We start from the raw sequence: 20,190 nt of genomic DNA, 5'->3' as shown, positions 1-20,190 counted from the left end.
TTTTCCTCTGGAACACATGGGGTTTCTATGAGTTGGAATCGACTCAGCAGCAACTGGTTTTTGTCCTGTGTTGGCCAGTATGTGCATCTCTCTGGAAAGAAGTATGGATAATTTGGAACCTGAATAAGGCAAGGAATCCAGATTGGGACTATTGTGAGAGGGGAAGGGCAGTTTAATGCAAATTTCTGAGGTTCTGTTCTTTGAAAGTGAAATGTCACTTGTAAGAATGTCACTTGTATGAATTGCTTGTCCTACATAGGATGCACTCTTGTAGGCTCCGTACATGTGGGGAGAACCTAGGAAAGTAGAAAGTGTGAATCGATCCTGCATACTGATAACTATCCCGATCATTATCTAGATCAGATTTCCTCGTAATAATGAAATAGCTACATAGCAGTGCCAGCTTTGAATCAATTCAAGGCCAGCTTTGAATCAATTTCCAAAAGGGAGTTGAAGGGGCCAGAAGTGGGTAGGTGAGAGGCATGCCTTCTGGGAAGGCTGGTTGAAGGCAGTACAGGAAGAGGTAGCAATTTTTTATTTCATTTTTGTGTTTTCATTTTTTTGTTGGAGGTATGAATTTTTCCCCACAAATAGAATACAATTTTTACATTCTTTTCATTCTAGTATTTACTTCATCTCCTCCAACACAGCCAGCAGAAACCCAACCTAAGACACCACAGGAAAAAAAGACACAACCCACCAGCTCACCATGGTACTCTTACCCAACAGGTAACTGTATTTTCTTTCCTGAATTCCTGGGAGCATTTAGTTTTTTGATAACCATTGATAGATACTTAAGAACATAGACTCTGGAATAAGACACATCTGATTTGTGCTCCAACTTGGATCACTCAAATCAGCTACGTGACTTGAACAAATTTCTTACCCTCCCTAATCTCTTTGTAAAATGGAGGTAATACCACCCATCTTGTAGATTGCTTGTGAAGATTAAATGAGATGAAGGGCTTGGGACATAGTTACAAATGAGTGATTGACAGATGCTACAATGGTTACTGTAAACTGACTGGCACAGGTAGCTTGTATGATTTGGCAATATTCACGTGCCATATTGTTCTAAATCAAATCAGTCTTGACTCCAAACCTATACCTGGGCTCCATCCCCTGGGCCAGATCGTCAACAGTTAAATCCAGCCTTCTGGTGTCAAGACCACACTGGTTGCCGATGTTATATGCTTTGTCCAAGCTCTGGGCCCTCCCCCGAACACAGCCAGGAGGCTCACCTCTGATCTCGCCATGCTTCTACATGGACATTTTGGGTTAGGTTTGGATGCCAACTTCAGTACCAAAGAGACATGTCCCACTGAGATCATGCCCTTTCCTCTTCTGCCTTTCCCCTCCAAGCAACCGTCACTACTCTCCCCTCCTCTTTAAATAACTCCCCCCCCCAAAAAAAACCCATTGCCATGGAGTCGATTCTGACTCACAGCGACCCTATAGGACAGAGTGAAACTGCCCCATAGAGTTTCCAAGGAGTGCCTGGTAGATTCAAACTGCCAACCTTTTGGTTAGCAGCCGTAGCACTTAACTACTACGCCACCAAGGTTTCCCCCTCCTCTTTAAAAAAAAAGGAATGTAGAATTGAGCATGTAGAGTTAAAATGCAGCTAACTGTCTGTTAGTCATGGCAGTGAGTTCTGAGAGCGCTGTCTGCTGAACCCCATTGTGATGCATCACTGCTCAGGTGGCTCGTGTGTCCTTGTACTACATCCAAACAAGGTCAAGCCTTGCAGGACTCCTCGCGTGTATGACTCATTGTACTCAGGAATTGCCAATCTGAAGGGAGCCCTTTGAATGGCCTTCCTTTTGCCCATGATTCCTGGGAGCTGGTTAATTTTAAATGGACCTGCAGTGAGAATCACACAGGGACCCATTCACTTGGGATTAGATAATCGTGACATTTGGTTTTGAAAATGAAGTCCTTGGTAAGAACTGTTTCTGGGCACAAAAATAAAATGAAAACACAAGGTAGCAGCAGTGGGAGCAGCTGTACCCCATGATTTTAGTGTGTGAGGAGGAAGAGAGTAGGAGTGGATAATTATTCTCTAAAATGCCACTAAAACCCCGTCAAGGTAGAGCATTCCGGAGTGGAACAGATATGGGAGCAGCTGTGTTCCTGGGGCTTGGGTGACTGCTGTCATCTTGGCAGTGTATCTGAGGCTCTCAGGCCAAGTGCGCTCTGTGCCCAAGTCAGCCCTAGTTGGCTAAAGCATTACAGAAGCAAAGAAAGTTAGGTCTGGAAAGGATTTTTGTTATCATATTGCTGGCCACCTACCTTTGACAGATTATAGGTTATCTCATTTAATTCTTTCAAGAAAGGTCTGATTTATCCTGTTGCTATTCCTACAGATTAGGGAGGCCCTATAGTTCTGCTTTGGAGCCAGACAGCTCCCAGCTCAACTGCCAGTTACTAGCTGTGGTGCTTTGTCAGTTTCTACTGTGCCCTTGGGGAGTCGTTTAACAGACTTCACTGGATGTTTGTGAGGATTAAAGGACATGATGTTTGGAAAGTATTGTAGAGTGCACCACCCCTTCCATTATATTGTCATCCGCATGCTGTGATTGTTAGTTGCCACTGAGTCAATTCCGACTCATGGCAACCCCATATATTACAGAGTAGAACTGCTGCGTAGGGTTTTCTTAGCTGCAATCTTTACTGAGGCAGTTTGTCAGCCCTTTCTTCTCTGTAGCTGCTGGGTGGGTTCAAACTGACAACCTTTAGGTTGATGCTGATCCAAAACCACTTGTGCCACCCATGCTCCTTACCATCATCATCACAAATAAATAATGTTGTTTTTGGTAGATGCCGTTGATCGATTCTGACCCATAGTGACCCCACATGACAGAGTAGAACTGCCCCTTAGTGTTTTCTTGGCTGTAGTATTTTTTTTAGGACTATATTTCATTTTTATTTATTTTAGGTTTACAGAGCAAATTAGTTTCTCATTAAACAATTAATACATATATTATTTTATGACATTGGTTGTCAACCCCATGACATGTTAACTCTCTCCCCTTCTTGACCTTGGTTTTCACATGACCAGTTTTTCTGTCCCTTGCTGACTTCTTGTTCTTGCCCCTGGGCTGGTGGGCCCCTTTAGTCTTATTTTATTTTATGGGCCTGTCTAATCTTTGGCTGAAAGATGAACCTCAGAGGTGACTTCAGTACTAAGTTAAAAGGGTTTCCAGGGGCCATACTCTTGGGGTTTCTCCAGACTCTGTCAGACAAGTAAGTCTGGTATTTTTCATGTTAGAATTTTGTTCTACATTTTTCTCTAGCTCTGTCTGGGACCTTCTATTATGATCCCTGTCAGAGCAGTTGGTTATGGTAGTTGAGCACCATCTAGTTGTGCTGGACTCAGTCTGCAGAGGCTGTGGTAGTTGTGGTCCATTAGTCCTTTGGAATAATCTTTCCCTTGTGTCTTTTGTTTTCTTCATTCTCCCTTGCTGCAGACAGGATGCGACCAGAGGAGTATCTTAGATGTCTGCTCACAAGCTTTTAAGACCCCAAACTCTACTCACCAGAGTAGGATGTAGGACATTTTCCTTATAAATTATGTTATGCCAACTGAGCTAGACATTCTCCCAAGGCCATGGTCCCCAGCCTTCACTTGGCTATAATATTCATGGAAGTAGATCTCCAAGTAGGCCTTTCTCTTGAAAAGCCACTGGATCGGTTTGAACTGTCAGCCTTTCAGTTAGCAGCTGAGGACTTAACTGTATGCACTACCAAGACTCCTTGAAATAAGTATTAAGTGCTTTACATACATTGTTATAATAACTTTATGAGCTGGGTAGTATTATCCTCATTTTAAAGATGAAGAGAATAGGTGGATTAAATTGCTTATTGTTCAAGGTTACCCCAGCTAGAAATGTTACATATATATGTATACAAAGGACGCTGAGCATCAAAGTTATGATCCAAAGTTGCATCGTTAAGGGACATTGTCAGCATTGAACTCAAATTTTATCTGGCTCTGTGTTATTCTTATTGCATCACCCAGTCTCATACCAGAATGACTTACTAAGGTGGTAACACAAGTTTTTAAGCAGAGCCTAGATCTTGCCTTTGGCTCTCTGGGAAATAGCCCCAGAATGAGTAAAACGTAAACATTGCGAAGATTTTGGAGGGCATGGTTAGTCTAATTTCATTTGTGTCGAGGTTTTATGGCTTTTTCATTAGTTAGGGAAATTTCATTTGATGAGAGGGCAATGTGTGTGGTGGTTACAAGCAGAGTTCTGTCATTTACTAGAACTGGGAACTTGTTTAACCACTACAGGGCTCAGTTTCATCATCTATAAAATAAAATTGAGGAAAGAATTGTTATGAGCCTGTGAAGTGTGTAATACATGGTGGTGGTGGTTTTACTAGCTGCTGTCATCGAGTTGACCTCTGATTGATAGACACGCAGTAAAAAGAAGATTCTGTTTTTGAGCTATCATTGTCTTAGACGGCCAACAGATTATGTTCTGTCTTACAAAATAGATATTTCAAAATATCGTGAAACTTTAAAGTTTCAAAAATTTAAGGCATAATATCCTTTTAGTTAAGAGGTTAGGTGGTATAAGATGCTTTGGTCTTTGTGACTGATAAAACATATTTTGGAAAGCACTTCTCGGCCAAAGTCAAGGCACATTTGGATATAATGTAGCAGTGATATGTGACCTGTTTTGGACCTCTTAGTACATTTTACTCACATTCTGAATCTAAAACCAATGCAACGCCCATTCTGAATTGGCTGATTCTGATCTTTAGACGGAGTCACTGTGTGGCGCCAACAGTTAAGTGTTTGACTACTAACCAGAAGGTTAGCAGTTCAAACCCTCCCAGTGTGTCTCGGAAGAAAGGCCTAGCAATCTGCTTCCAAAAGGTCACAGCCTTGAAAAGCCTATGGAGTGCAGTTCTACTCTGCGACACGTGGGGTCTCCATGAGTTGCAATCAACACGATGGCAACTGGTTTTTGTTTATTTATTTATTTATTTTTGATCTTTGGTTGGGCATATGACCTAGAGGCACACATTGACAGCTTTTTTCCTAGTATGAAATCAGTCATTACCTTTAAGTGACCTTCTTAACCAGGATTCAAAAGTGTGCTTATGGAGATCTGTGATTCCTCTAAAACTGCAGGTAACATTTTGTGTGTAAATGTATTTCTTTTTTCCCAAAAAGAAGAAAAATGGCTTCCGTTTTCAGTAGGACCGTGACAAAAAGTTTGAGTCACCATCTTATAGGTTAAATTGTTGTGTGTTAGCCACTTGTTATGACTTGCAATGCCTGCAGCGTTTGGCCATATTACTATTCAACTTGTCATCATCGAAAGGCAAAGTGAATATACTTAGTTTCTGCAGTGAAAATGCAATGCTTTTTGTAATTCTAATTAATTCTCCTTCTTGTTGAGCAGGTGGGAATTTCACCGTGACACCGTCTACACATGGCCTTTGGCCTGACAATCAAACCGTAAGCATATTCTTTCCTGTCTTATGAGCCAGATTCACTTGTATATGTCACTCTGGAAGCAAGCTACATGTACAGTCTACTTCTGAAAGCCTACCCTACAAAATTTCCTTAAAAAAGAACGACAGAAAGAAAGAATTTGACTCTTTAATTATTGTCAGTTGCTGTTGAGTTGATTTTGATTCATGGCAACCCTATGCATTACATAGTAGAGCTGCTCTGTAGGGTTTTCTTGACCGTAATCTTAAAGGAAGCAGATTACCAGGCCTATTTTCCGTGGTTGGGTTTAAACTGTCAACCTTTAGGTTCACTTGAAGTATTCGGTTAGGTAGACCACTTTGTTAGAGATGACTTATGAGTGATTTTTTGTTGTACACGCATATACATACACACACGGACACTAGATAGGGTTCCCCCTAGCCAAAAACTGGAAATAAAAAATGAGCTAATTCAAGGAGAGTAAGTTAATGGAATATACCAAGGAAGACTTCAATGTGTCCTTAGGGAAACAACATGATTTGAGTGTGGTAGAGAGGAAGCCACCCCAGTTACACATATAATGGAAGTGAAAGTGTGTATGCTATCACAGCTTAAAGACATGCTCCCTGATATCCTTTCCAGCCCAACTGCTATCCTATGTAGAAATTTTGAGGCCACTATTGCTTCCTTCTACACATATATCTTCCCATATGATGACTTATTGAGGTCTTAAGCAACTTTGTGAATTCTGTCAGTTCTTGTACTTTCCCGCAGTGTGGTTGAGAAACATCTAAGTGGCCCTGGTCTTAGGCAGTTGCACTGTCATCCTTCGAATAAGTTGGACAAGCTTGTCAATAGTGCCTTCTCCTTTGGCTGTCCTGGGAAAAACAAACTTGCTAATATTATGTGCGAGTAACACTTGGAAGGCACAAACAAGAAGAGGCTGAGCTTGTAAGAACGATCCCTTTCTAGCAAGTGGTGAGAGATGGTAACAGACTATTGTAAGAGAAAAAATAAAGCCAGAAAGCTCAGACAAGGTGGAGCTATTTAGCATAGGGCCGAATGGCCTTAATGCCATATGCCATAGTAGGCACTGAAAACATGACTGCACAGGAGTGATAACAAAAAAATTGAACCCCCTGTACAGCGTGGCTCCTGATCAATATGACGTGGGCACTGATTGATATGATGGATGCGTGCTGAATTTGTACATACTGGCTACATATCAGAACTGAAACTGTGTAAATTGCAACATGATCAGACTTACGCTGGGGAAAAAAACACTCCGAGTGTGAAGTTGTTCTTGGCCTCAGTTATCTGCAGAACAGGTATGTTTAGCAGCAAGTAGGAGCAATTTAGAAGCGAGTTCAAGGTAGGCAGCAGAGAAGACATGAGCTTTTTTTGCCTTGACCCTGAAGATGTCAGGATGGATACTACATATCTGCAAAATATGCAGCATATATTTTGATTAAGTAGGTCAACTTCCTGGACTCTACCTTAAGGAGATAATTGAACAAACACATGAAGATGTTTGAGAAAAATGTTCATTGCTGCTATTTTTGACCATGAAAATGTTATAAACAACCTAAATGTTCAAAACTAAGGGGTTAATTTATCAATTAAGTATGTCTACATGTTGCCCTGAAGAATGCAGTTACTGCGTGAGTTTACCGAAATGGGAAGATGGTTACAATAGACTGTTAAGTGAAAAAAGCAAGTTTTACAATAGTATGTGTTGTTGTTGTCGTTGTTAGGTGCCATCAAGTCAGTTCCACCTCATAGCGACCCTATGTACAACAGAATGAAACACTGCCCGGTCTTGCACCATCCCCACAATCATTGCTATGTTTGAGCCCATTGTTGCAGCCACGGTATTAATGCATCTTGTTGAGGGTCTTCCTTTTTTTTTTTTTTGCCAACCTTCTACTTTGCCAACTATGATGACCTCCTGAAGGGACTGGTCTCTTCTGATAACATGTCCAAAGTATGTGAGATGAAGTCTCGCCATCCTTGCTTCTAAGGAGCATCCTGGCTGTACTTCTTCCAAGACCGATTTGTTTGTTCTTCTGCAAGTCCGTGGAATATTCAATATTCTTCACCAACACCATAATTCAGAGGCATCAATTCTTCTTCGGTCTTCCTTATTCATTGCCCAGCTTTCACACATATATGAGGTGATTGAAAATTCCATGACTTGGGTCAGGCACACCTTAGTCCTCAAAGTGGTATCTTTGCTTTTTAACACTCTAAAGAGATCTTTTGCAGCAGATTTGCCCAAAGCAATACGTCATTTGATTTCTTGATTGTTGCTTCTATGGGTGTTGATTGTGAATCCAAGTAAAATGAAATCCTTGACGAGGTCAATCTTTTCTCCATTTATCATGATGTTGCTTATTGGTCCAGTTGTGAGGATTTTTGTTTTGTGTTGAGGTATAACCCATACTGAAGGCTGGGGTTGCCTTCTTAGCACATCAGGCGGCACGTGAGTCTCATAATCTGAAGGTCCTGAGTTGGAACTTCAGAGGGGGCAACAATGGTATATTTAAAAAAAACCCAAAACCAAACCAGTTGCTGCTGAGTTCATTCTGACTCATAATGAGTGACCCTATAAGGACAGAGTAGAACTGCCCCATAGGGTGTCCAAGGAGCAGCTGGGGGATTCGAACTGCTCATGTTTTGGTTAGTAACCAAACTGTTAACCCCTACACAACCAGGGCTCCAAATCATATATTTCCCCCCACAAAAAAAACCAAACTGGTTGCCACCAAGTCGATTCTGACTCATAGTGACCCTATAGGATAAAGTAGAACTAACCGCCTCATAGAGTTAAATGGTATATAGTACTTAAAAAACAAACAACAACAACAACAACAACATTGCTGTGGAGTCAGTTCTTACTCATGGCAACCCCAGGTGTTACAGAGCAGAACTCCAGGGAGATGTGTGCTCCACAGGGTTTTCTTGGTTGTAATCTTTACAGAAGCGGTTTGCCAGGCCTTTCTGCCATGGAGCCACTGGGGCATTTCAACTGCCAACCTTTAGGTTAGCAGCCAGTCACAAACCACTTGTGTCACCCAGGCTCATATATAGTACTTATAGTATATATATTATACAACAGTTATTTTTGTTAAGAAGAAACCCTTAAAAGGATAAAATTCTAGAAGGGTATATAAAGCAACAGAGTAGTAGTGGCTGTTTCTGAATGTTAGGATTATGGTTGATTTTCATTTTCCTTTATGCTTAGCTGTATTTTCTAAAATGAACATGCAGTTTTTGTGTAATATATTTTAAAATAGAATGAAAGCAAAGCCCGACTCCTAAAACCCCGTGCTCTGTCTAACCACTTTACCCCATATAAGTAAGGTAGTAAGAACATGACTTTTCCCTCCCAGACACCGGCCATTAATTCTTGAAACAAGGCTCACTCAGGTGTCATATTTATTGTTGTTGGGTACCATGAGTTGATTCTGACTCAAGTGACCCTATATGATAGAGTAGAACTGCCCCATAGGGTTTCCTAGGCTATAATCTTTACAGAAGCAGACTGCCACATCTTTTTCTCATGGAGTGGCTGGTGGTTTGAGCTGCTTACATTTTAGCTAGCAGCTGAGTGCTTAACACCGAGCTACCAGGGCTACTTCGGTGTCACCTTACCCTTCTCTATATTCCTCATATTGTTTATCAGGCAACACCTAAAAGTGCCTTTCTCAAAAACTCTATTTAATCTGTACTTTACAGACACAGAAACAGAGGTTCAGAGAGGTTAAACCACTTGTCCAGGGTCACACAGTGAGTAACTCCAGGATTAACTTTTGCCCGAGAAGAGACTAGACCCTTCCCTGTCTGACCCTCCACTTTCTGTAAAATACCCACTCTATAGGAAACCTTTAGGATTAGAGCTAAGCTATATAAAGGGGCCTAGCATGAGGGCTGGCACTTTTCAGGTTTATTCTGGAAGATGGTGATCTCTTAAGATGTGCAAGAGACTGAAACAAAATTCTGCATTCCCACCTGTTTGCACAGCATTAAGTTGTTAGTCAGGATCATGTGTGTGAGCAGCTACTTTCAAGTCTATTTCTATAGACTTAAACCAAAATAATGAGTTACAGTTAAAAGAACTAATATGTACCATAACCCAGAACCAAATTCAATAATTGAGCACATTAGGATAACATCAGTTAACATCACAGCCAATTTATATATGAACTAAAGGTAGTTTTTTTTCCGATATCTTAAACTCAAACCAGTTGCTATTGAATCAATTCTGAGTCATGGAGACCCCATGTGTTTCAGAGCTGAACTGCTCCATAGGAGAAATAGAGGCCTATCTTCTGAGGTGCCTCTGGGTAGGTTTGAACCACCAGCCTTTTGGTTAGTAGCCCAGCATTTAATCATTTTTACCACTCAGGGGCTTTTGTCAATATCATAAGAGTAGGTATTTATGGAACCAGCTTATTGACTTTTTTCTTTTTAAAACATTTTTTTTAATTTTATTAAAGTATAATTTATGTACAATAAATAGCATCCATTTTGAGTACATAGGCTGCATTTTGACAAATGTATACACTTATGTAAATACCACCCCAAGCAAGACATAAAACCTTTCCATCATCTCCAAAAGTGTTGTGAATTTCAGATTGTCTTAGAATTTCACCACATGGTCACAACCTCAGGCTGTTTGATCTTACCCTGGGTGTTCCTGAAGTACCCAAAGACCAAAAAGATCAATGTTGGTGGGGAAGTTATTCCAGGAAATGTTCTCTCTCCATGACTCTAACCAGATGTTTTTCAATTGCTGATGTTTCCTTAGGAAGTGTTCCAGGTACAAGAGACAAAGATGACCACTGCTAAGAAACTCTACACTGGAATCAGTGTTTCTGCTTTGGTGCTCCTCAGTCTTTTGGTTGTCCTGAGTATCAAAAGTAAGTCATTTCAGGATTGTGCCTAATGGAATAGAGCAAAGGCTCTAGAGTCAACCTGCCTGGGCTCAAGTAGCTCCGACTCTTTCGAGCCATGTGATTTTTATTTCACATAACTTCCCTGTAACTCAATAGCCTCATCTATAAAATGCACCTGGTAATACCACCTACCTCAATGTGGATGTGAGGTTTTAAATCAGGACTTCAAGCCAGTTGATTCTGCTTTAACCCCCTGCTGAGAATTTGGATTGCCACCACAGATGTATTGAATCAGAATCTACATTTTAACAAGATCTCCTGGTGATTCGTATCTATGCACGTTAATTTTTAACACAATCCCTAGGTGATTCTTATGTATACCTGGGGATCTTGTTAAAATGTAGATTCTGATTCAGTACATCTGTGGTGACAATGCAAATTCTAAGCAGGGGGTTGGAGTGGAATGAACCTGTTCGAAGCCCCGGTTTAAGTGAGTTACTATGTGCAAAACTCTGACAATAGTGCCTGGCACATTGTAAGGGCACAGCAGTCATAAACTACTGTTATTGTAGTTAGAAAAAGTCCTTTTTGCCATGAACCTCTGGAAATACAGTTGAAGGTAAAGAAGAATTATCAACATATAGATAACAATTTTAGAACGGGAAAGGTTTTTATGAGAATCAAGTGGTATTGGTGTTGCATAGAAGGCCTTCCTGTGCCCCAATCCAGGCCTGAATTAGAATTTCCAGTGGCGGGGGCGGGGGACCTGGAAATCTACATTTTAAAGCTCCCTAACCCCCAGGAAAGAGGTCTGGTGGCACAGTGGTTGAGCGCTGAAATGTTGGCGGTTCAAAACCCACCAGCTGCTTTGGGTGAGAAAGGTGGGGCGGTTCTACCCTGTCCTATGGGGTAGCTATGAATTGGAATTGACTATAGTGGGTTTGGCTTTTGGATTTAACCCCCAGGTGATTCTAATGATTGTGTCAGTTGGAGTTGGAACCATTCATTCAGCTATATGCCAGGCATTCCTAGGACATTGGGTGTCTCATGGAGCTTACATTCTAGTGGAGTTTATATTTGACACCAGTCAACCTCAGATTTGTACCTCCCCCCCAACCCAAGACCTGGAGATTGGCTTCTGTAAAGATTATAGCCAGGAAAATCCTATGGGGCAGTTCTACTCTGTCACATGGGGTTCCTATGGGTTCAAATTGACTCAACAAGAACAACAATAATAAAGAGAAGAAATAAATTTTAATTTTCCCTAAAGGTGAGAAATTAAATACTAAGAAATAAGAGTTTGTCGGGTAGAGCTGAGCTTTGGAGGGCCACAAACCATTGGAATATATAAAATATTTTTTGTGCTCCTCCCTGCCCTCAAATCAATGTACTCCCTCCTGAGTGATATAGCAGAGATTGCATGTTCTATACCCACCCATTTAACCCGGAGGCAGGCAAGACTCTGGGAGAAGAAACTGATTGCACAGCTAGGACTAGAATAAAAAATAAATAAAAACCCAGTTGCTGTCAAGTCGGCCCCAACTCATGGTGACCACACATGTGTCAGAGTAGAACTGTGCCCCATAGGGCTTTCAATGGCTGATTTTTTGAAAGTAGATCTCCAGGCCTGTCTCCAGGATTAAAAAAAAGGGTTTCAAAAGGCAGCCATTCGGTGTTCTATACCTTCTTTTCCTTCCCAACCGCCAGTTGTGTGTGTTTTCCTCTATGCTATAATCTACTGCCCCCAAGAAGGAACTCTTTTTAAAGACACCATATATAAATCCATGACTGATCCATTTCTTTCATTTATCTGGGCAGAGGAGAGTTAGGAAATTAGAATAAGCTTTGAGAAGGGTTTCCACATACTTAGAACTTGGTTAGTCAAAATTATTTTTCAGAAATTGGGTAAAATACCTCAAATCTACTTCTTTCCCTAACAAATCAAGTCTTTATTTCTTGAGGAGAGGGTGACTAGGAGCATGAAGTTTGTCAAAGGTATTTTATAACAGAGGTGACTTTTCTTAAGACTTTGTGTCACTTGGGACAATTCTGGTTTATGCCGGTTCTCTGGCAGCCATCTAAAAAATCCTGTTTTTTTTAATTTTTTTAAATGAAACATAATAATTAGTAATTAGATTATAGTAAGCCCAGATGTATGGATGTATATATTAAAGCATTAATGAAAATGAGATACTTTACAGTCAGGGCATTAGTTGGGTCCTACAAATTCAAAAGGGAATCGCGGGCGTTACTGAAGTTTTTAGGGAAACGTCTCTTCTTTTTTTAAAACATTCTTTCTTAGTTCTACATTTCATTCTTTCAGGTTCTGGTTTCTGTACAGATTTTTGTGTTCATATTAAAGTAATAGCAGAAATAATAGTCTGATTTGGAAGAAGATATCATGAACCTTTTTGCGGATATGTTTAATTTTCTTTTCGATTTTTCTCCAATATAGGGTATTTACACAGGAAAAGTAAACTGCAGCAACTGAGGTAAGTTTGAAAGAGTTTGTGTGAACACCTTTTGGTGTTCCTACTCTAGTAAAAATAAAGAGAAATACTTCTTCCCCTTCCTCCTTTTCTTCCAGACTTTCTAGTTTATACTCTGGACCCTGAAAACCTAGTTTAATGAGCACATCTATCATTGTACACATCTACCAGCGACAGGAAGAAACTCAGTTCTAGCCTCTTAGAGCGAAAGAACTAAATTGAGCATTTTGCTTGATGGAACTGAATATTTGAATGCGTTATTTGATTTATTCTTTCATTTCATTCAGTGTTATGTTTATCGAATGCCTACTGTATTCCAGAGAGATGAACAAAACAGACAGAAAACATATAAGCAAATAAGCAAGGTACTTTTAGGTGCTTCCAGATAAACACTATTACGAATACAGAGCAGGGAAATGGGCTGTTTGAGTGATCCCTGAAGGAGAAGACAGTAGCTCTGCTGAAATCCTATAAGACAATTCCAGGCTGAAGGTGTAGGAAGTGTAAAGGCCCTGAAGTGAGGCACATGTCTCCAGTTCTCCATAGTTCCCAACATTCCCCTCTGCTATATACCCACAATACTCTACTCCTTTACATTAGCTTTCTGGCCTGTAGGCATTTGAATTCACAACCTTTGTTTAGATCTTTCAGTCCACCCTGCTGTCCAATTAAAACTTAAATCCCCTCTACTGCCTCGATGCCACAGGGTTCATATGCCTGAATACCTACAGTGGTGGGAAACCACTACTTCCAAGACCAACTAGCCTGCTGCATTTGGTCCAGCTTGGATTTCCTTACCTTGACTCAAAATCCATCCCTCTTTGGCTACCATTCATTTTCCTAGTTCTCCTTCTGTGGGTGTTTGTATACAGACCCTCAAATGTCCAAGTTAATTACATGATCAATACACAGAATGTGTTTTAAACAGTGCTTAACATATTGTAAGTGCTCAATAAATATTGATTTTTATTATTGCAATCATGTGCTTCACAGCAATAAACCTATGAGATAGGTATTATTATTATTCCCATATTGCAGATTGTAAAACTGTGTTTTCACATTTAAGGTCACACTAGAGAGCAGAAAGAGGACTCAATCTCAGGTCTTCTGGATTCCAAAACCCATCTAGTTTTTGGCTAACAGCTTCTGAGAATGGGCAAAAACAAACCAACCAACCCAACTCTTTATAGGCAGAAAAGCATGGAACATAGCATCCTTTTAGTTACTTGATTTCTGTCCTTGCACTCTTAACTGATCTGTTTTAAAAGGTTCATTTTTTATCACCTAATTATAAATGAAAAATATCTATTGTGGAAAATATAAAAAAGAGAAACAGAACATAGCACTTACATTAGAAGCATTTCCTCGTGACATCATCTTTTTGGCATTTATATCACACTGACTCATTTTGAGCTTATTGACACCTAAAACCTAAAACAAAGCCACTGCTGTCAAGTCAGTTCTGACTCATAGTGACCCTATAGGATGGGGTAGAACCACCCCATAGGGTTCCAAAGCTGTAAACCTTCACTGAAGCAGCCTGCCACATCTTTCTTCTGTGGAGCAGCTGGTAGGTTAGAACTTCCACCCTTCTGGTTAGCAGCCGAGTGTTTTAACCATCGCACCACCAGGGCTCCTATTGACACCTGAACTAAGTGTTTTTTCACACATGTATGACTAATCCATTTACAGGACATAGAGAAACTTTATTTTTGCCTCTCATGTCCCTTTAAAGGTACTCAGTGGGGCATTGTTCTTCCTCTGTGGCTGGTAGAAGACTTAGTAGGTTCCATAGCTTTTCTGGGTAGTCTTAGGTGATAGAAAGTCACTATTCAGATTACAAAAGATCAGCTGCATCAAAACTCCACCATTGACCTTGACTTGTACTTCTGTTCTTTATTCTGATTTCTGTGAAACTCAAGCATCAGTCTATTATGACCCCCACAAACTGCAGGAGATACAGGGTAAGCTCTTCAAGCAGCCTCACCAAAGCATCTCTCTCATAGCAGCTCTCTCCAAAATATTAATCCCTTAACCTCCTGCCTGACACTTTTGTCTCCTAGGTGTATGTATCTGTGCTATAAAAGTCATCTAACTGATGGCTTTGAAATTTTTGACCATGAGAACCAGATTTTGACACCATGATCCAGTACCTAGTTACGTGAAACAATACTATTTTAACTACATCCAATATGCTCCGCTACTTTTCTAGTCTATGTTTTTCTTAAGTGCAGGTTGTGGCCCACTAAATAGAGTTAATGCCCTTCTCTAAAGGGTCACAATCCACAGTTGGAAAATACCGGTCAAACTAGTTCTTAGTCACCTTTAAAATTTAGCACTTCAGTTTGACCTCTGTCTTAGTTGTCTAGCGCTGCTATAAAAGAATTAGCACAAGTGGATGGCTTTAACAAACAGAAGTTCGTTTTCTCACAGACAAAGAGGTTAGAAGTGCAAACTGAGGGTAACAGTTCTAGGGAAAGGCTTTCTCTCTCTGTTGGTTCTGGGGGAGGTCCTTGTCTCTTCAGCTTGTTTCACAGTTCCTTGGAGATCTCCATGTGGCTTGGCATCAGTCTTCCCCCATCTCTCTTTTGCTCATTTATTTGATCTCTTTTATATCTCAAAAGAGATCGACTCAAGATACACCTTACACTAAATCTGTCTCATGAACATAACAATGGTAATTTATTTCCAAATGGGATTATAACCATAGGCATAGAGGTTAGGATTTACAACATACTTTTGGGGGGGGGGACACAATTCAATCCATAACAACATCTGATACCTGTCTTTTTAGATTTTCCATTTTGATATTCTGTTACATGAGTCTCCTGAAGGAGACCAGCCTGAGATTTTAAGCACTAATTAGGTTGTCTACCTGATTATTAAACTTCTCTGCAATTTAATACTTACGGCCACTATTTTTATAACCCCAGAGGGCACTATTCATTCATAGTCTATGTGAATAGAGCTCTGGAGTTGCAAATACTCATTTTGGGTGATCGTAAACCAAAGTGCTGCTTGTACTTTAGAACTGGTCTGTTCTTTCCCTTACTCATTGTATTCTTTAACAACTCTTTCTACAGAGCAGTTTCATTTAATGGCCCTAAAATTGACGCTTTACGAAGTGCAGCTGAATCGCCCGTCCGAGCAGAAGACAATGTCTACATTATTGAGGAGGATGTTTATGTCATGGAGTAAGACCCACTGGCCCTGCAGAGGCTTGATCAGGACTGCAGAAGACACAGACCAGCTGTCCCCGTGCCAGACTTCTAAGCTCCAGGGCCATTTTTCTTTGTCAGTTTCACCTGGCATCCAACATGTCAGTGGCATTGGGCACCATGACTCTCTAGCTCAAAACTGCATGCAGTCAACCCCTTTGGTGATATAGTCCTATTTTTTTTCTACCCTAAGACTGGCTCAAATAATCTGATCATCACAGAGCTCTTTCTCAAACACAAAAGTTTTAGAATCATACATTTTCTTTAAAAAATCTGTTGCTGTAGAGTCGATTCTGACTCATATCGACCCTATAGGACAGCATAGAACTGCCCCATAGGGTTTCTAAGGCTGCAGTCTTTATGGAATCCGACTACCGCATTTTTCTCCCACGGAGCCCCTGTTGGGTTCAAACTGCTGACCTTTTGGTTAGCAGCCAAGCGCTTAACCACTGTGCTACCAGGGCTCCTCAGTATTCTCTTTAGCCCCCAGGAATTCTGTATCCATCAAAGAGAAGCCTCACTAGGAAAACAAGAAATGAACTTCTTTCTTGGTCACCAAAGATGTCAAAGAAGAGAGGGGTAGAATTTAAAATCAGCAAATCCTACTGAGGGCTTAGAAGAGCTTTACCTGTAGGCATTTCATGATGCTCTTTTTTTTTTCTTTCATTTTTTGGTCTTGTAACTCCAACAGTTGCATTTCCTAGATTCCCCAGAGGGTTTCAAATCATGTGGTTGCACAGGTTTTTGTTTCCCTCGTGGGGAGATAGGAAGTGAGTCTAATTTCACCATTATAGATCGATTTGGCTCCTCATTTTGGTTCTGGAAATATGAAGTATCAAGGGCTTTCCCTGGGACCAGGAGGAGTATTTTAGCAGTTAGAAGAAGCTAGAAAATCACAAGGACCATGTGTAATTTCTGGGGCCATCACCAGTTTGTTGGGTAGTGATTATGAACCAAGTAGACAGCATGGGAAGAAAATCAATTGCCATGACATTCAACACATTTATGGTATGTCTGTGCCACAGTGCTAGGCGCTCTATAGACAACCATATGGCTCTCTGAAATAATTTTTAGCATGAGGCAGGGAAGTACTGAAAGCCAGAAAAAATAAGAAAGGGAGGGAGTAGGGAAAAAGGCTTTCTGCCTTATTAAAGACTCTACAAAAACTGTTTTACAAATATAATAGCATTGCTCGATAGCATCACTAGTTCCAACCAAAATTCTAAATTTCTAAACTGTTCTTGGTTCAGAAAGATGAAGGATCTTTTACCTGATCAATTCCAATGCTATCTTTTCCCAAGAGTCAATTAAATTTTGAGTTTTGCCAAAGGAGTCAAACAAAGGCTTATTGTACATCTCAGTCACCAGTTTGATGGTTTAGAAATGTGGTTGACCCCTTTTCATGTCAATTTCCAAGGGCAAGAGTTATCAGAAGAGAAACATTTCTACTTGAATGGTTAACAAGGCTGGGGCTAATTTCAGTTCCAATTGGAGTCAACTCTACAATGATCCATGCTTGCGGTTCAGAGCTACTCACACTATGGTGATCTAGGAGGGTAGGATGCTTGCTTTCTAAGGCAACATTTTCTACACTGTTCTGCAGAGCTCAGGGAAACGACTAGGTCCTCTTTGAATAAAAGTTCTATGGGAAAATAAGATTGGGAAGCATGGTACACTGGATTTCCCAGCAGGGCTAGCCTCATCTTTCTATGCATACATGTTGTTCCGTCTACAGTGTTTTCTTTTTTTCTATTTGTAGCCAATGTGCATAAACTTGAAGTTTTGAAATTAAAACCCAGATGTGTAGCCTCTCTGAATAGACCCTCTGCATAGCACATGGGGCTGTATTCCAAAGTGGTTGGGGCCCCGTTAGATGGGGCCACGCCCTCTAGTCCATCTCCTCACCCTGGGATCTGCCACTCTCAACTTTTGTGACATGCCTGGTGTTTGTGATGCCTGCTCTGTTCTCCCTGCCCTTTCTGGAGATTTACAATGCGTGTTAAAGTCTCTGGGGATCTAGTTAACTTTGTTTCATCCAGCATTTCCAAAACTTGTTTGAGCTTATGACTCTTGTTCATGGCACACCCACTCACATTCTGTGACAGAATATGTGGGAGTATGGGAGGAAATAGGCTGCAGACAGGCTTAGGAATAAGAAGACCTGGGTTCTAATCCTAACTCATCTAACAGTAACACTCACCCAATGCCATTAGGGCGAATCGTTCTTTATGCCTAAGTTTTTTCGTCTGATAGAGATGATCATTGCCATACCTACCTTGAAGTATAGTGGTAAGTGCTAATGAAACGGTACTTGTTAAACATCTTGGAAAAGTAAACACTACAGAAATGAAAGGTGGTTTTGTTTCTTTTTTCCAGTACAGCTCATAGTAACAGCAGACCTAGCGTTAGTGCTCAATAAATAATTTCAATGGTGTTGCAATCTTAAGTCTCTTGCTATATTGTACCTCTTATTTTTTCAGTGTTTCTTTTTTGAAAGAGTTGATGTTCAGTTATTTGTGTCTCATACTGTTGTTGCTGATCAAGAAGTAAGAATTTGTTAATAGCTGAGAAGGAAGAATGGGTAAGAGGGGAGGGCAGGGAGGTAATTTGGTTGATGATATGAACTTCTTTTCTGTAAATATATCAATCTTGTAGAATGTGTTGAATATGTTTTTTTCATTTTTGATACTTTGAAACACAATTGAGATTCCGTTGCCTGCAATCTGTCTCGGGCTCTTAGGACACTGGTGTAATTAAGACTGTTTTAAGCTTCAGTAACTTTGCACAGCTTTGAGAAACAGCAGAACCAGCCTTTCACTGATGACTGTAAAGACGGTTGGAATAATTTGTGAGCACTTGGAAACGTGAGGGGCTCTTGGTGACTGCCTAGTTTCATTTGTATGTACACTCATTAATAAAAGATTTTTCATTTTGAAAACTGACTTGCTATTTTCCCGGGTTTATCAGTTAGTCTGGGCCAGGTGTCTTCAACTTGCTTTGGGCTCACAGGCCAAGGTCAAAGTGGGTCAAAATGTATTGAGAGTTTAGATGTGCCAGAACTCTTCTAGTTGCTGGGATCTAGCAGAAGGATCCTGAGCTCTAGTTCCCAAGGACCTCTGATTTAGTAGGGAAGGAACCCCAAAACCATTATTGCAGGTACTGATTAATGCTACGAAGCCGATAAAAGAGAATGTGACATAGCAGGGCTGTTCAGCTGTGTCACTGACAGCTGGGGCTGGATATTTCTTTGTTGTGGAGGGCTGTCTGGATTCTAGACTGTTAAGCAGCATCCCTATCCTCTACCCATTAGATGCTAATAGCACCCTACGCCCCTAGTGATGACAACCCAAAATGTCTCCAGACATTGCCAAATGTCACCTGAGGGGCAAAATTACCACTGCAATAGAGGTGCCTGGGGGACGGGTGGGTGGGGAATGGAGCAGCTTTCACTAGGTTGGTCGGGGCCACCTGTGGGAAAGAGGTGCCATTTAAGTTATAACCGGAAGGATGAGTAAGGGCAGCCACAGGAAGATCTGGCAGCAAGAAACCCCGCCCCCCTCCCCAAATGCAAGAATCTTGGGGCAAGAAGCTTGCGTATTAAGAGGGAGGGAGTTGTGTTCTAAGGACCAAAAGAAGTCAGTGTGGCCACAGCAACCTAACCGCAACTTCAAGCATCTTCGTAACCTTTGCCATGCTCACAGTGACGTTTTGCTACCATTTACTCAAACTGCTTTAGATTAATTAACTTTAAATTTTTAATCACCCTAGATAATATCCAAGGAGCCCTAGTGGTGTGAGAGTTAAATGCTCTGCTGCTAACCTAAAGGTTGGAGGTTCGAACCCACCATCAACCCTATAGGAGAAAAGACCTGGTGATCTGCTACCATAAAGATTACAAACTAGAAAACCCTATGAGGCAGTTCTACTCTGTCATATGAGGTTGCTTTGAGTTAGAACCCACGCTACAGCAGCTAACAACAAGAGATAATATCCATTTAATCATGGGTTTGATACATTATTGTTTTTAAAGTTAGAACTCATGTAACTATTTAAAAACCCATTTGTGGACCAACTAAACTTAGCTCCTGCTCCACCTCACTACAGCCATTAAGGCTCTGAGTTTGAGGAGAGTG

The 20,190-nt window shown here is 40.8% G+C and overlaps 1 protein-coding gene across 6 annotated transcripts in view; it reads left to right on the top strand.

Annotated features, from left to right (window-relative positions):
- HAVCR1 (hepatitis A virus cellular receptor 1) overlaps positions 1-20,190 on the top strand; it is an 88,012-nt gene that overhangs the window by 19,199 nt on the left and 48,623 nt on the right. For 4 of the 6 annotated variants that reach the window (XM_049874201.1, XM_049874200.1, XM_049874202.1 and 1 more), the window contains 5 exons: positions 625-729; positions 5,421-5,476; positions 10,263-10,374; positions 12,806-12,842; positions 15,923-18,972. In XM_049874201.1, the coding sequence (XP_049730158.1) occupies positions 625-729; positions 5,421-5,476; positions 10,263-10,374; positions 12,806-12,842; positions 15,923-16,037 (425 nt within the window). In that variant the 3' untranslated portion in view covers positions 16,038-18,972. Of the gene's footprint in view, positions 1-624; positions 730-5,420; positions 5,477-10,262; positions 10,375-12,805; positions 12,843-15,922; positions 18,973-20,190 lie in introns of those variants that run through there. The other 2 variants (XR_007516170.1, XM_049874204.1) reach the window with 2 other exon arrangements.

This window comes from Elephas maximus, chromosome 2 (assembly GCF_024166365.1).
Source record: "Elephas maximus indicus isolate mEleMax1 chromosome 2, mEleMax1 primary haplotype, whole genome shotgun sequence".
In the NCBI taxonomy this organism is placed as follows: domain Eukaryota; kingdom Metazoa; phylum Chordata; class Mammalia; order Proboscidea; family Elephantidae; genus Elephas; species Elephas maximus.
This window is presented reverse-complemented; position numbering and strand designations above follow the sequence as displayed.